This window comes from Mustela putorius, unplaced genomic scaffold, assembly GCF_011764305.1.
Source record: "Mustela putorius furo isolate JIRA1106 unplaced genomic scaffold, ASM1176430v1.1 tig00000095_pilon_pilon_pilon, whole genome shotgun sequence".
NCBI classification, from domain to species: Eukaryota; Metazoa; Chordata; class Mammalia; order Carnivora; family Mustelidae; genus Mustela; species Mustela putorius.
The window spans coordinates 36,598,757-36,614,157 of NW_025421280.1; the positions used below are offsets into that span (position 1 = coordinate 36,598,757).

Sequence of the window (15,401 nt, forward strand, 5' to 3'; positions counted from 1 at the left end):
CATTGTATATATACACATATATACACATTGTATATATACACATTGTATATATACACATATACAAATTGTATATATACACATATACACATTGTATATATAAACATATACACATTGTATACATACAATGTGTATGTGTGTGTATATATATATAGAAATACATTGTATATATATACATACACTGAAATACACTGTATATATATACATATATACATAAAATTATATATATATAATGTATATAGTATCTCATTTCACTGAGAAAAAAAGTACTTTCATTAAAATGGTTGTACTTATGATATTATTGTTTCTGGCTCATAGACATAAAAAGTAATCAATACTATAAGTCAGGTATTGTGTCTTACACATGTTAATATTAGGAAGATATCTGTGAAGTAGAGACTATTGTGTCCATTTTTGGATGGGGAGACAGGACACACGTCTAGGAGGTGGCAGAACTAAGACTTGAACCTTGGCAGGCTGGTATCAGAGGCTGAATCCTTCTAGTAGGTGTTCACTGAATGGCTTCAGTGTGTGTGTGTGTGTGTGTGTGTGGCATTCACAGAGTGGAAGGATATGGAAAGATACACATCCAAATGTTAACCACTGGATGGTCCTCCATCGATTATGTCTATGATCAATATTCCTCCATTGATTATGTCTAGGGAGGAATAAAGGAAGGAATAGCAATAACAATATTAATATTCATGTTGATACTATTCTGTTTACTGATTGTCAGTAAGTGGACTTCTACAATGTGACTCTGGCCCCATCAAAACAAAAATATGAAAAGCACTCATGACTTAATATATACAAAGAAGAAAGTAATTGACTCCAGACAGATGGGAAGGAAATTAACTGAAATCCTGGTAGGAATACCAATTTCTATCTATCCAAACTGGACAATAAAAACATGAAAAGAGGGGCATCTGGGTGGCTCTGTCAGTTAAGGATCCAACTCTTGATATCGGCTCAGGTCACAATCTCAGGGTCGTGGGGTCCACCCCTGCATTGGGCTCCACACTCAGTAGGGAGTCTGCTTGAGATTCTCTCTGTCTGTCTCCCTTGACCATCCCCCTCTCTTTCTCCCTCTCTCTCTCTCTCTCACAATCTCTAAAATTAATAAATAAATCTTTTTTAAAAACATGAAAAGAACTTCAGTAAAAACTGGATGATGGTACAACTTGAGAGTTGTTCTTTCTGAAGAAACAGGACGCGCTGAGTTCTGTAACCGTATCCCAGTTGCAAGGCATGAGTGTAAGGATCCTCCCCACCAACGCAGAGAAAAATCTCAGGTAGAATCATCCTGCAAAAATGTGGTCCTCAATGGACCTTGGGGAGGGTATGTGCTATCGTGAGCGCTGTGAAGTGTGTAAACCTGGAGATTCACAGACCTGTACCCCTGGGGCTAATAATACATTATATGTTAATAAAATATTTTTTAAAATCTTATAAATAAAAAGTTCTTGTGGGCGTTGAATCCGTTTAAAAAAAAAATGCGGTCCTCAATTCTGTGGCTGAGGAAACCTCATTAAACTCCCTTTGAAATGTGAGATCTATTCGTAGTTGGGAACGCTGTTTTATTTCCTTGGGGAGGTAAAAAAAAAAAAAAAAATCGGTAGGCAAACTTAGACTCCACGGGGTTAACACTCTTGTGTTCACTTTAGAAAGTGATCTTTGGCATTCTGGAAAACTTTTTTTTTTTTTAAGGTTTTATTAATTTATTTGACAGACAAAGATCACAAGCAGGCGGAGAGGCAGGCAGAGAGACAGAGAGAAGGAAGCAGGCTCCCTGCCAAGCAGAGAGCCCAATGGGGGATTCAATCCCAGGACCCTGAGATCATGACCTGAGCTGAAGACAGAGGCTTAATCCACTGAGCCACCCAGGTGCCCCTGGAAAATGGTTTTGAAAGGGTTTGGAACAATTCAACACGTTAGAGAAGCTAACTGATTAACCACATGATTTCACTGCCCAAAGCGATTAGATGTGTGATAAATGTGTATTCAATATGAACACTGTAAGAGAACACAGCTGTTGATAAATGGTTTTGAACATTTAAAAAATCTGAATTAGTACATTTATACATTTGATTTATGTATTTATGTATTTGATACATTGGATATATGAAAGCATATAACTTTGCCTTTTAGGTTAGTAAATCTTTCTCATTAGGTATTTGAAATTTGGAGGGAAATAAGAATATTTGTAAGCATAGTATAAAATGAAGGGAACAGGGGCACCTGGGTGGCTCAGTGGGTTAAAGCCTCTGTCTTCAGCTCAGGTCATGATCCCAGGGTCCTGGGATTGAGCCCCACATTGGGCTCTCTGCTCAGTGGGGAGCCTGCTTCCCCCTCTCTCTGCCTGCCTCTCTGTCTACTTGTGATCTCTCTCTGTCAAATAAATAAATAAGATCTTTAAAAAATAAATAAAATGGAGGGAACTTAATTAAATTTGTAAAAAATGATTAATCTATGGAAATTTAATCTGAAAACCCTATGAATGAATGTACACTTGATGAATAAGTATGTTTTACCAATAAATCAATAATTTATTATTAATTAATTTAAATAGTTTATTATTATTTAAAATTTAAAATCAAATTACAAATGCAAGTATTATTCTGATTTTGGTACAAAACCAACCAAATTTATTGATAAACTAACAACAGCTTTGAGTCCAACCTGAAGTCTTAAAAAAAACTAGGTTTTAAAACCTATCATTGTAATGGTCAAGTAATCCCATCTCTAGGTATTTACCCCGGAGAAATGAAAAATCAGGGACACACACTGCCTCCACCGGACAGACACACAGACATGCAAACTGTGTGCGAATGTTTACAGCAGTTCTCCTGATTATTGCCCAAAGCTGAGGTGGGGTCAGGGGAAAGAGGAGATGTTGGTCTCGTGGAAACAGCTCAGCTGTCCTTCCCAGATGAATAGATAAACCATGGTACCTCCAAAAAGCAGGCTAGTAGTTGGCCATAAAAAGAAATGAAGCACCCATGTGTGCTTCACTGGGCATGAACCTTGAAAATGTTACACTTAGAGTTAGAAGCCAGACACAAAAGACCACATCTTGTAGGACTCCTTTTTTACAACATACCCAGAACAGGTACGTCTACCAAGTCAGAACCAGACTGGTGGTTGCCAGGGGCTGGGGGAGGGAGGGGTGAGGACCAGCTAGTTTGGGGGTACGAGCTTCCTTTTGGGAGGATGGAGGTGGTGGTTGCACAATGCTGTGACTATAGATGATGTCACGAACAGTTATACAAAAATAAGAGTTGGAAAAAAAAAAAGAATTGGAACTATTGATCAAAACCTTGGTGAACCTCAAAGGCATTATGCTGAGTGATAGAAGCCACATCCTGGGGCACCTGGGTGGTTCGGAAAATGAGACGCCTGCCTTCAGCTCAGGTCAGGATCCAGGGGCCTGGAATCAAGCCTCACCGGGGCCTCCCTGCTCAGTGGGGAGCCTGCTTCTCCCTCTCCCTCTGCTTCTTCCTCTCCTTCTGGCTCTCTCCCCTGCTCATGCTCTCTCTCTCTCCCTCCCCAAATAAATAAAGAAAAAAAGAAAGAAAGAAAGAGGGAGGGAGAGAGACAGAAAGAAAGAAAGTAAGAAAGAAAGAGGGAGGAAGGGGCCACACCCCGTATGATTCCATTTATATACTATTCTTGAAAAGACAAGACTCTCATGACAGAGATTTACTGGGGCTGGTGGTGGAGGAAGGATCTGACAATAAAGGGGAAGCCCCCGGGGCGCCTGGGTGACTCAGTCGCTAAGCGTCTGTCTCCTGCTCAGGTCATGATCCCAGGGTCCTAGGATCCAGCGGCATTGGGCTTCCTGCTCAGCAGGAAACCTGCTTCTCCCTCTCCCACTCCCCCTGTGTGCATTCCCTCTCTTGCTGTCTCTCTCTCTCTCTCTGTCAAATAAATAAAAATAAAATCTAAAAAAAAAAAGAAAAAAAGAAAGGGCAGGGGAAGCCCCAGGGAGAGTTTGGGAAGGAAAAGGAACTGCTCCATATTCTGAAGGTGGTGGTGATTACACAGATCCATTTACGTAATAAAATTCATAAAACTGGACAGAGAAGGGCAACCTGACTGCATGCTACATTTTAAAACCTTATAACTGTAATAAATTACAGGATAACTTGGCCCATTAATTATAAAGAGGACTTTCTGTACCCCATGTGTCCCCTAAGATGTCTGAAGCTCAAACCTGATTACGAAGACTTTCTTGTTACCTTCAGAGAGACCTCGGCTGTCCTGTTTTCGCAGGCATCGTCCAGAACACTGAAGGTGGCATTCATTAATGTGCAGAAGGAACCCTGGGCCCCAGAGGAAGAGCACGAGTGAGCACTGACCCGTCGATGCCCCAGCATGCGAAGCACCCAGTGGCCACCCAGTCTACCATAAGGGTGGTCCTAAACTCCTAAGGTGTCAGGAGGCTCTAGAATTCTCAGAAAAACAGAAACTCACCATTTGAGCAGAATTGGAGCCACGGAAGCTTTCTCTTCAATGAATAAGAATAAAAGAAACAAATGCAAAGAAACAGCAAAACTACTTGGGAGGGTCAAAGATGGGGGAATGTATGGAAAAAAAAATCCAGTGGTCCAAATTGATTATGATTCAGCCACAAAGAGGAATAAAGCATTGACACCTGCTACAATGTGGATGAGCCTTGGAAAAATCATACTCAGTGAGAGAAGCCATGCACACACCAAAAACCATGTACTGTATGATTACATTTGTATGAAATATGCAGAATAGAACAACGGATGGACACAGAGAGCATATCAGTGTCTACCAGGGGTTAGTTCCTCCAGGGGGCACTGGAGGACAATGTTGTTGGGGATACAGTTTCCTTTGAGGGGATGAAAATGTTTGAGGGCTAGAAGTGATGATGGCACACCATTGTAGTATATTAATTGCACTGCAACAAAATTTATGATGTACTCTATGCTGGCTAGATGAACACATAAAATTTTTTTTAAATAAAAAATAAAGTGTTAGAATGGTGACGTTTTAGGTGCATCTCACCACACTCTTTTCAAAAAACAACAGCAATGGTCCCAAGTGCATGGGAATTCCCAAGCTAATTTACAAGCTCGTCTTGAAAATTGTGACATCAATTCCTTAAAATGCTCGTGGAGGCTCGAGTTTCTGGAACAACTTTGTTGGAGAATCAGGACATCCAAATTCCTCTTTGCCTGGCCCAGGGGCTGTGCATCACCCCCCGACATCCTAACCACACAGCACCAGTACCCTCACTGGTAATGAGACTCCAACATCCTTTCTTCTTTTAGTGAAGGAACTCCCAAGTTTTAGATAGGCCAATGTCCTCCCTTCTCAGCTTTCCTTGAAGCCAGATATAAACAGAAGTGATACTGGATTATACTGTTAAAGAGAAGAACTATGCCTTTCACTTTGCCCTCCCCGCTGCCCACCAGATGGAATGCAGATGTGATGGCAGGGGCTGGAGCAGCCATCTTGGGCCACAGAGTGGGAGGCTTGTATTGCTGATGGCAGAGCATTTAAGGAGCCATCCCATCAACTCTCCACAGCTGACACTCAGATTGTTTACAAGGAAAGAAATAAACGGTTATACAATTTAGGTCACCATTATTTTGGCCTTTGTTAAAACTGCAAAACAACATCCCACCTGAGTGGCTTCTAGGGACCTTCTAGGAACTTCTAGAAGTTCTTTTAGGAAACTCAAGAGCTAGGAACCTTAAAAATACTTACATGTTCAGGCTCCACTGCTGCTCCCACTTGGCAGAGCTGGACTTGTTCATTGTTGGGTATCACATCTTCTTTACACTTGAAGGGGATTCCTATGAAGAAAACAAAAGCAAACAAGTTAAAACTCAACCACAGCACGCTATGATTAAAAGACAAGTCTGATTTAATGATCCTCTACTTCAAATCCATCCATTACCAGATTATATGACAGCCACACATTGAAACATAAGGGACACTGAAAAGCAGGAGACTGAGTGGAAAGAGCAGGTTGGCAAAGACCACCCAGCGCATGAGGCCATTTTTTATAATACTGCAAAGCAAACAAAACTAAGGGACATATTGTTGAGAAGTGCATACATGGGAGGCATTTTTTTTTCAAGTAGGGGAATTATAAACACAAATTTCCAAATAGTCCCTTCTGGGAGGACTAAGGGAGCTCTAATGGGGGAAGGAGCATGTAGAAAACACAATGGCACTGATGATATTCTAGCTTTCATGTTGGCGAGGACCTTGAATGTATTCCTTTTACTATTATACTTCATTGCCTCCAGGTAAGATGCCTCTATTTTTAATGTACCAAGTCATGCACAATTTCAAAAAATTTAAACCATTCACTTCCCTATTGTTTTCAGGAGGAAAAAAAAATCTTCGAAATTCCTCACGTGGCTCACCAGTTCCTGCAGGATCTGACCTCTGCCCATGTCCTCAGGTGCACCTAATGACATTTCCCCTGGTCCTGACTCTATGTCAGCCTCAAGGCCTTTGCACATGCCATAACTATCACACTGAGCTCTCCACTCTTCATCTAGATAATTCCTACCCTTCCATCAAACTTCAATTTAAATGTTACTTGCCCAGAGTATATCAAATCTCATTACTCATTCTGAATCATACTATGATTTTTGGGGGAGTCACACTCATTGTTCTTATTAAATAATAATGTGTGAACTCTCTACTTCTTTCCCTAGACTATAAACTACATGAAGGCAAATATCATGTCCATCACATCCAGGACTGAATCATCAATGACTAGTGCAGGGGCTGTTTGACTAATAGATGTTCCAAGAATAATTTGTTGAATGAGTAAATTAATCAATGAGTGAATGAATACCTTGGAAAAGAGAGAATTGTAGATGAGGTAAAGGTAAGAGAAAGATCCAGAGTTTGAGTAGGTTAAGGATTTCGCAGCCAAACCAAGACATATTCCATTGCCAAGAGATACAAAGAGATGATTACTTTTGCAGCTGAAGTTCAAGGAGCCTTCAGGATTGGGTTGAAAGCCTCCAATGCAGCTACAGCTGTAGGAGCCCAAGGCATTGGTGCAGACAGAATTGGGGCCACATGGTGATGGACCTTGGGAGCATTCATCAATATCTGCAAAGAACTTGAGAATATCAAACAACCCAGAAGAACCAGGAGATACTTCTTTCCAGGGATGTTCAGCAAATCCTCTTCTCACCTCTACAATGGACTCCTTGTTCTGTGAAGCTCAGCTTTCCATTACTTGGTGCAAAGCCAGGAGAGCAGGTGCAAAAGTAGCTCCCAGGCGTGTTGGTGCATGTTGCGTTGGAAGGGCACATATGGAGGCACTCATCAACATCTATAGCATAGAGAATGGGCATGAGGCAGAGTTGGCTAGTGATCCTACAAAAGCCATACTTCCAATGCATAGATTTATCCCTAAAAAATGGTAGCCCAAGCAGGCACTACATTTCCCAGAACCCTCTGCGTCTAGGTGGGGCCATGTGACCAGTTTTCATGTTTAGAATAAGAGCAGATATGACATTTGTCACTTCTGGGCCAAGGTGGTTGCAAAGCATGTGTGCTTCCTCTCTTTCCCACCACTGGCTGAAACAGAGATTCCAAAGCCAAAAGTGATATGAGAACCAACAGATGCAAGGAAATGGTGTGGAGAAAAGCTGACCACTGGCCAGGTATGTCTATATTGGGTAGTAATGAGAGTAAGAAATTTCTGTTAGTGTTAAGCTGGTGATTCTCAGCTGAGGGCAGTGTGTCCCCTCTACCCCTGCTAGGGGACATTGGGCATTGTCTGGAGATATCTTTGGTTGTCGTGACTGGGCTGGGGGTAGGGGGTGATGTGGTAGGTAGAAGCCACAGATACTGCCAAACATCCTGCACTTCCCAGGACCGCCTCCCACCACAAAGAACTATCTAGCCCAAAATGTTAGTAGCACCAGAATTGAGGAATCCTGGCCTACCATATAGCGTCTCGCCAGGTCACTGTGGCACTGTGGGGCTACCTCTCCCTCTGGGAGTTTCTGAGCCGTAGAGATATATGCAATAGAATGTCCCAGGAATAAATAAGCAGGAGGAAGGTAAGGACAACAGTTTTCATATTCCTCTGTCAATTCACAAAACAGGAGGAATAAATACACAAAATCCATTAGCAGCCTGTGCAAGTACATGGTGTGTTATACCGGGCATTACCATGGAGCATTGGGAGAAGTCCTTATGATATGAGTAGACTCATTTGGAGATCTCAAAGGACAGGAGAACGACCCAGAGGTGGAAGGTCCAGGGAAGCAGTTTTCCTCTTGATGTCACAGAAAATATCTCTAACCAAAGAGTGCCCTTCTTTTAATAGGGATCTCCCCACTGACAGACACATGTAAGTGTCTGCTAGGTGAACACTCATCAGAAATAGCACATATGGGGGGCCCCTGGGTGGCTCAGTTGGTTAAGTGTCTACCTTCGGCTTAGGTCATGATCCCAGGGTCTTAGGATCAAGCCCCACATCCCGCTCCAGGCTTAGCAGGGAGCCTGCTCCTCCCTCTGCCTCTCCCCTCCACTTATACTCTCTCTCTTTATCTCAAGTGAATAAAATCTTTTTTAAAAAAGGAAACAGTGCCCACAGCAACTCCATATGCAACTAATCAATCATTGAACACTACGTCAAAAACTAATGATGTGCTATATGTTGGCTAACTGAACATCATCATCATCATCGTGATCATCAGAAATAGCCCTTAAAAAATAGCACAAGTGAAATTTACATTTTGCATATGGAGCTGGACTAGCTGTGTGGTTTTCGAAACTGTTTTGGCTGAGGAACCCGTCCTTCATGCAAAGTGAAAATTACTGAGTAGGTAAAACAATTAGGAGCAGTGATAGTCTGAGTGTCAAGGGGTCCTGAGAAGATGCCTAGCAGCCTGGAATGCTGTACCAGTTTCTCTCTGCGGTCCCTCTCAGATTTGCCTCTCTGTTGCTCTCCCTCTATCAACGTCAGCAGCTGGTGAAGATCAGTGAATGAAAACAAGAACATTTTTAATGAAAAGAAGCACATTATTGCCCTGGGAAGGGGGAAGCTCAAAGAACATAAGACATGTTCCTTCGTAGAGTAGATCCGCCAAAGACGACCACCATCGGTGCCTCCGTTTCCTGTGTGCAGGTCTTGTTCCTCCAGTGAGATGGGGAGTAAATTTCCCCTTCAATGGCATCTAACCTGGCCCCAGGACGTTGGCCAGGAGAACGTGGCAGAAGAAACGTTCTGGGACTTCCAAGCCCAGGTCTTACAAGATCCCAGTTTCTGCTTCCTTCCCCTTGCAGCTTCCCTTCTGGGAAACCAGCTGCCATGCTCTGAGGAAGCCCAAGAATCCACGAGGATGGGCCCACGAGGGAAACTCAGGGGCCCAGCTGAGCTCCCAGCCAGACACCAGCACCAACTACAAGCCACGTAAGGGAGTCCATTTTGGACCTGGCCTCCATCCTAGTGATGCAGAAAGACCATTTTTCAGTCCACAGGATCACGAGCAAGCACAGACCCTTGTTTGTAAGCCATACTTTTCAGGGTGGTTTGCCATCTGTGGAAAGTGCCGGCATGTCTGGGAGCATTACCTACACATCTGAAATCCTCCACAGTCTCAGGGGTCCAAACAGCAGGTGAAAAGAACCCAGGCAGACAGGAGCAATTGTATTTTCCCAGGGTGTTGATACAGATGGAATCCAGGCCGCAAAGAGTTGAGTTCCTGGCGCATTCGTCCACATCTAGGCAGAAAACCAGTCTAAGTCAAAAGAATGAAGAATGCCTAGGGCCTGGCAGAGCACAACCCCACCCAGACCCGAGCCAGTGAAGCTCCTGGGCTCTGCTCACACCCTCCCAAACTCTGCTGAAAGGAAGGGCAAAGAGGCAGGTCTGTGACTCACACAGCCTCCTGACGAGGCTCTCTGCATCAGGGAATAAAAATCCAAACTCCTCCTCAGAACACAGGATACCCCAAGAGTCTGGTCTCACCGAACCTCACCAAGCTTCTCTTGCTTGTCTAATCCCGTCATAATTCCTGATTCAGATTCACTGGTTACCTGTAGGTTCATGAAGGTTTATTCTCTGCTCCCTCAGCCTGGAACTCACTGGCCTCTCTTTCTTTCAGAAATCTCAATTCCTTTTCAAGGAATCACTATGTTATCAGTAACAATGATTAAGAAGTGTCTGAGTGGAGGGGTGGAGGGTGCAGACAGCCTGGGCTCAAAGCCTGGCTCTCTCCCTATAGTCTGTGTGTTACCTGGAGCTGTGCACCAAATTACTCACCACACTGCACACTGAATTCAAATGTTAAAGCCCTAACACTCTGTGGTGTTTGGACATGGGGCCTTTGCAAGATGATGAGGTTAAGAGGAGATCTTAAGATGGGATCGATGCCCTTCAAAGAAGAGGAAGAGACACCAGAGCTCACTGAGGACACAGCATGAAGGCGGTCATCCAGAAGCCAGGAAGAAAGCCCTCTCTGACTGACCATGATCTCAGACTTCCAGCCTCCAGAACAGAGAGAAAAGAAATCTCAGTTGTTGAAACTGCCCCATCTGCAGCATTTTGTTCCAGCGACCCAGAGCTGACTAATGCGTGGACAAGATAATTCACCTCTGTGCATCTCAGCACCATCATCTGTCAGATGGGGACAGGGACAATACTCACCCCACTGGGTTATTTGGAGCATTAAATAAGGTGATGTCTGGGAAAGCCCCAGAAAAGAGCCCAGAGAATAGCAAGCCTGAGCTAAATATTTGCTAACTAAAATTAAAAATTAACTGGTGACATGTTGAGATTTTTGTGACAGGTGCCGAGGGAGATCCTACATGCACCTGCTCAGAAAATGCTGCCGGCAGCCCCCGTGAGGTGCACACCAACATTATTTCCGTTTTCCAGATAAGGAAACTGAGGCTTCACTGTTACTGCATAGCCTGCGAAAGTCAACCCAGGATTTAAAATCAGGCTCTGTCTGGTTCTGGACTTGTTAGAGGACCGCTTCCCAGGCTGTCATGAGTCAGAGTCTGGGAACTTGGGGGTTAAGTCGATGCCGGCCCTAGACAAGCCCCCTGGGTTGCTGGAGGTGGCAGCCTCACATGAAGGCAGAATAGCATCATGGTTAGAGCACAGGGTGTGCAGTCACATTTGGCAGCATTCAGATCCGGACTCCCCTGCTTCCTATCTATTTGACTGTGGGAAAGCTGTTCCAGCACAATGGAGGTTCAGTTTCCTCATCTGTAAAATGGGTATAAAATATACTGATACCATCAGGTTGTTGGTAAGAGAGCGAGCACTTAAGTGGAAAAGCACAACACCTTGGCTGGGATTCTGACTCCCGGCTTCCGTACCTGCTGTTTCCTCCTCCTGGAACACCTTTCCCCAGATACCCAATATCTCAGTCCCTCACACCCTCACATTTTTCCTCAAATATCAACTTCTCAGCATAGCCATTCCTTACCACCCTATTCGATGTAGACCCCCATCCTCAGCACTCCCTGTCCACTTTCCTGTCTTCTTTAATCTCCTTAAACTATTCCTGGCACACTCTATGTTCATGATTTCTATTGCTATCTATCTCTCCCAACGCTGGATGATGAGTTCCAGGAGAGCAAATAATTTTGCCTCTGCTGGTCACTGCTGTATCCACCATCCCTAGAATAGTGCTCAGCATACAGAAGGTGCTCCTGAAGTATTTGCTGATGAGTGAAAGAGTAAATGAATGAATGAAGGAAGGAAGGAGTGCTTGTTGGCTTCAGCTTAGCAGAGGAGAGCTTTGACTCAGCCCAGACTCATGCAGACCTTTTCCCTACCAGGCCTGTCTTGGCCAATGGACTTGGATCTTGTTCCCCAACAGATCTCTCCCACCTACCTTCACATGTCTCTCCTGGGCCCTGGATGTTCCTGTTGCCACTGCTAGATTCAAACCCTAGGTTGCAGACACAAGAGTAGCTTCCAGGACTGTTGTGGCAAGTCGCATGCTCTGGGCAAATTCCAGGATCAGCACATTCATCCACATCTGATCAGTGGAAATGAAAACCCAAGTCAAAGTGGATAAAGAAATGAGAACAGGAGTCTGAAAACACACTTGCCGTGCATGTTCTCCCCTTCCCCCTCTTCTCCCTTGCAGTTAGGCATGGCCGTGAGAATAAATCCTGGCCCAATGTATGTAAGAGGCGAGTGGAAAATAGCTCCCAAGAGTAATGACCATAGACGTGGCCGTCCTTCTTTACTCTCCCCATGGCTACACCATGGGGTGCAGATGGTGCCGTGCAATGTGACTTATTGCCACTCCTCTTTAAGATGTGGAGCTTGTGTCCCCACTCCTTGAATCTAGCTGGCCTTTGACTTCCGCTGGCCAAAAAATGCAGCAGAAGTGATTTGGTGCCAGTTCCATATGTAGACTTCTAGAGAAGTTCTTTGCTTCTGCTCATTCTTTGGGATCCTTGCTTCCTCCATATGAACAAGCACTAGACTCGCCTAACAAGAATGAGAGACAAAGTAGAAGAAAGATGGAACATCCCAGATCATTCCCCTGGCATGCGAGGCAGCCCAGCTGAGATGAGCAAACTGACCCTCAGCTGACCACAGATACATAAAAAGCCCAACAGAGACAAAAGGAACTGATGGGCAGAGCCCAACCTAAACTTCCAATGCACAGAATAGAAAGTCAAATACATGGTGTTAGTCTCTAGTCACTGAATTTCAGGGTGATTTGTTACTCAGCTATAGCTAACTGCTACAAGTGGATCAGAAAAATCAGAGAGGACTTCAAACATCTCTCAGTCCAAGCCAAGGGGATGTGATAAGGGCTTGATCACTCCGTGCCTTGCTTGACAGGGTCACCCTCCCTCCAAATGAGCATGGACAACAGTAGTACTGCACCACACTCAGGAAGACAGAGCCCTTGCATCTTGTGAGAACATTCTGGCTACAGTTGGAGGATGGATTTGAAGGACAAGACTGGAGGAAGAGAAAGCCCAGTGAGGCAGCTGGTAAAATATCAGGGAATCCCAGAACGAGGACAGGGAAGAATGGAGAGATTTAAGACATATTTAACAGGTAAATTCCCCAAGATATGATGACTGATTTAATATGGAGGTTTGGGGAGGAGGGCATCTAGAGCACAACAGGTTCTCTATACATTCACAGGTGGAGTTGTGAGAGAGGAATCCACTCTGGCAGCTGCAATCATAGCTTCCCAAGGAGTTGACACACTCCGCATGCTCCGGGCTGATGCCACCAGAGAGGCACTCATTGATGTCTGAGGAGCAGTAAAGGAGAGTGGGCAGAACGAAGATGGTGTGTCTAATGTGAGAGATGCATGTCTCCAACTCAAGTGATCACTGTTCACCAAAGACCCATGCCCAAGAGCATTACCTGTGCAGGAGAAATGACCTGGATATCCTGGGATCCAGTCATTTCCAGTGGGAGAAGAGAAACCGGGGAAACAGCTGCACTTGTACCTCCCCAGAAGGTTTCTGCAGACTGAGTGGGGACCACATTTTGAGGAGCTTTGAGAACATTCATCTATATCTGGACACAGAAAGAGTTGGAGTTACAAATTTGCCTCATCCTGTGTAGCAGATTGTATTTTCAAAGATGGCAGAAATTATGTCTTCCATGCCATATGCCCTTCATTCCATATGAATTTGTATTCCTTACAGAAAGCAATGGGGTCTCTATTCCCTCCCCTTGGATCTAAGCATGCTGTGATTGTGAGGGTAGTGATTCTAAGTCATAAAGACACCATGCATTCCCTCCTTCTTCTCTTGGAATTTGACCACCATACTGTGAGGAAGCCCAAGCAGCCATGAAAAAAGCAGCTCACATGGTGAAGAACCAGGATCCCCAGCCCACAGCCCTGGTGAAGCAGCCAGCTGGAGGCCAGCACCAGCTACCAGCCGTGTGAGTGTGCTCTCTTTAAAGTGGATCCTCTAGCCCCCACTGGAGCCAACTCAACTGACACTGCATGGAACAGAGACAAGCCACACTCACCAAACTCAACCCAGATGACAGAGACATTCATGAACAAAATAAATGGTTGCCCTTATTTTCATGTTCTAAAGTTGCAGGTGTTCTGCTACCCAGCAGTAGATTGTAAAATAACAATTTAGGGCACCTGGGTGGCTCAGTCAGTTAAGTGGCTGCCTTTGGCTCAGGTCAGGATCTCAGAGTCTTGGGATCCAGTCCCCCATCAGACTTTCTGCTCAGTGGGGAGCCTATTTCTGTGTCTGGTTGCCACTCCTCCTGCTTATGTGTATTCTCTCTCTCTCTCTCACACACACACACACACACTTTTTTGACAAATAAATAAAAAAGTCTTTTTTTAAAAAAAAGAATAATTTTCAAAGCCACATAGAACAATTTACTCATTTGAGGACCCATAAAATTGTCCAGTTATGGTATCATGATGTGGTCCAGCACAAGTTTCCTTCAGCCCGGATCTGCCAAGTCATCCTAAACCCTTGCTATATACTTGTCGTGCAAATACAGCTGCAAGGCAAGTCTCTTACAGCCCCTCCCAGAAAACTGTGCCTCTCCTAGACAGAAATCTGGAGCTGCCCCTATACATCAAGATCAGACCACAGGAATGTTCATCACGCCTTTATCTAACACAGTAAAACATTAGAAACAACCAATTAAGGCTGACTAAATCTGTAGTTGACATAAAGAAGGAGGTAACATGTTCCTTCATTCAACAAGTATCTATTGGATATTCACAAGATATCAGGCCCTATAGGAGGGTCAGAGACATAAAGGAGATGAAATCCTTGCCGTAGTAGTCATAAATTTCTAGACAGAGAATGTTGGTTTCAACCCAAATTTTGAAACCAGGGCCCATCAGGACTATTGAAGCTTACCAAATAACCCACGAACTGTAACGCAAAGGTAAAGAAAGATTTGGGAACCCTCTGGGTACTACAACAATAGAAATGAATTCTCTTTTTCAGAGCCCAGCGAAGTACAGCTCATGGGTCAAATCAGTCTACCACCACCTGTTTGTATAAATAAAGTTTTGTTGGAACAAAACCACACCCATTCATTCGTGTATCGCCTATGGCTGCTTTCTCACTACAACTGGAGCATTAAGTAGTCATGAGAGATCATTCGGCTTGCAACCTCCAAAACATTTACTCTTTGGCCCCTTGCACAAAAAAGTTTGCCAACCCCTGGTCTTATTCAGAGACACAGTCAGATCTTGACTGTCAAGGGAAGAACTGTGATCTAAACATAAAAATGCAAACAAAGAACTTTGCTCATTCTGGGGATTATTTCAATTTATGCTATTTACATTGGTAGTACCTCTTGTACTGTACCTAGCACTGCATACACATGACTGCATTTAATTTTCCCAACTATCCTTCAAGGTGGGTAGTCTTATAAACCTATTCTACAGAGGGAAACA

At 44.1% G+C, this 15,401-nt stretch overlaps 1 protein-coding gene across 2 annotated transcripts in view; it reads right to left on the minus strand.

The window, feature by feature from the left end:
• The window catches only part of ADGRE1 (adhesion G protein-coupled receptor E1), a 47,183-nt gene that overhangs the window by 18,567 nt on the left and 13,215 nt on the right, over window positions 1-15,401 (minus strand). For both annotated transcript variants that reach the window (XR_006608226.1, XM_004771619.3), the window contains exons 4-10: window positions 13,373-13,528; window positions 11,865-12,011; window positions 9,589-9,738; window positions 7,193-7,333; window positions 6,970-7,107; window positions 5,737-5,825; window positions 4,236-4,319 (exon numbers count right to left, since the gene is read on the minus strand). Coding sequence is in view for 1 of the 2 variants with exons in the window: in XM_004771619.3 (XP_004771676.2) it covers window positions 4,236-4,319; window positions 5,737-5,825; window positions 6,970-7,107; window positions 7,193-7,333; window positions 9,589-9,738; window positions 11,865-12,011; window positions 13,373-13,528 (905 nt within the window). In the remaining variant the exon portion in view is untranslated. The remainder of the gene's footprint in view (window positions 1-4,235; window positions 4,320-5,736; window positions 5,826-6,969; window positions 7,108-7,192; window positions 7,334-9,588; window positions 9,739-11,864; window positions 12,012-13,372; window positions 13,529-15,401) is intronic.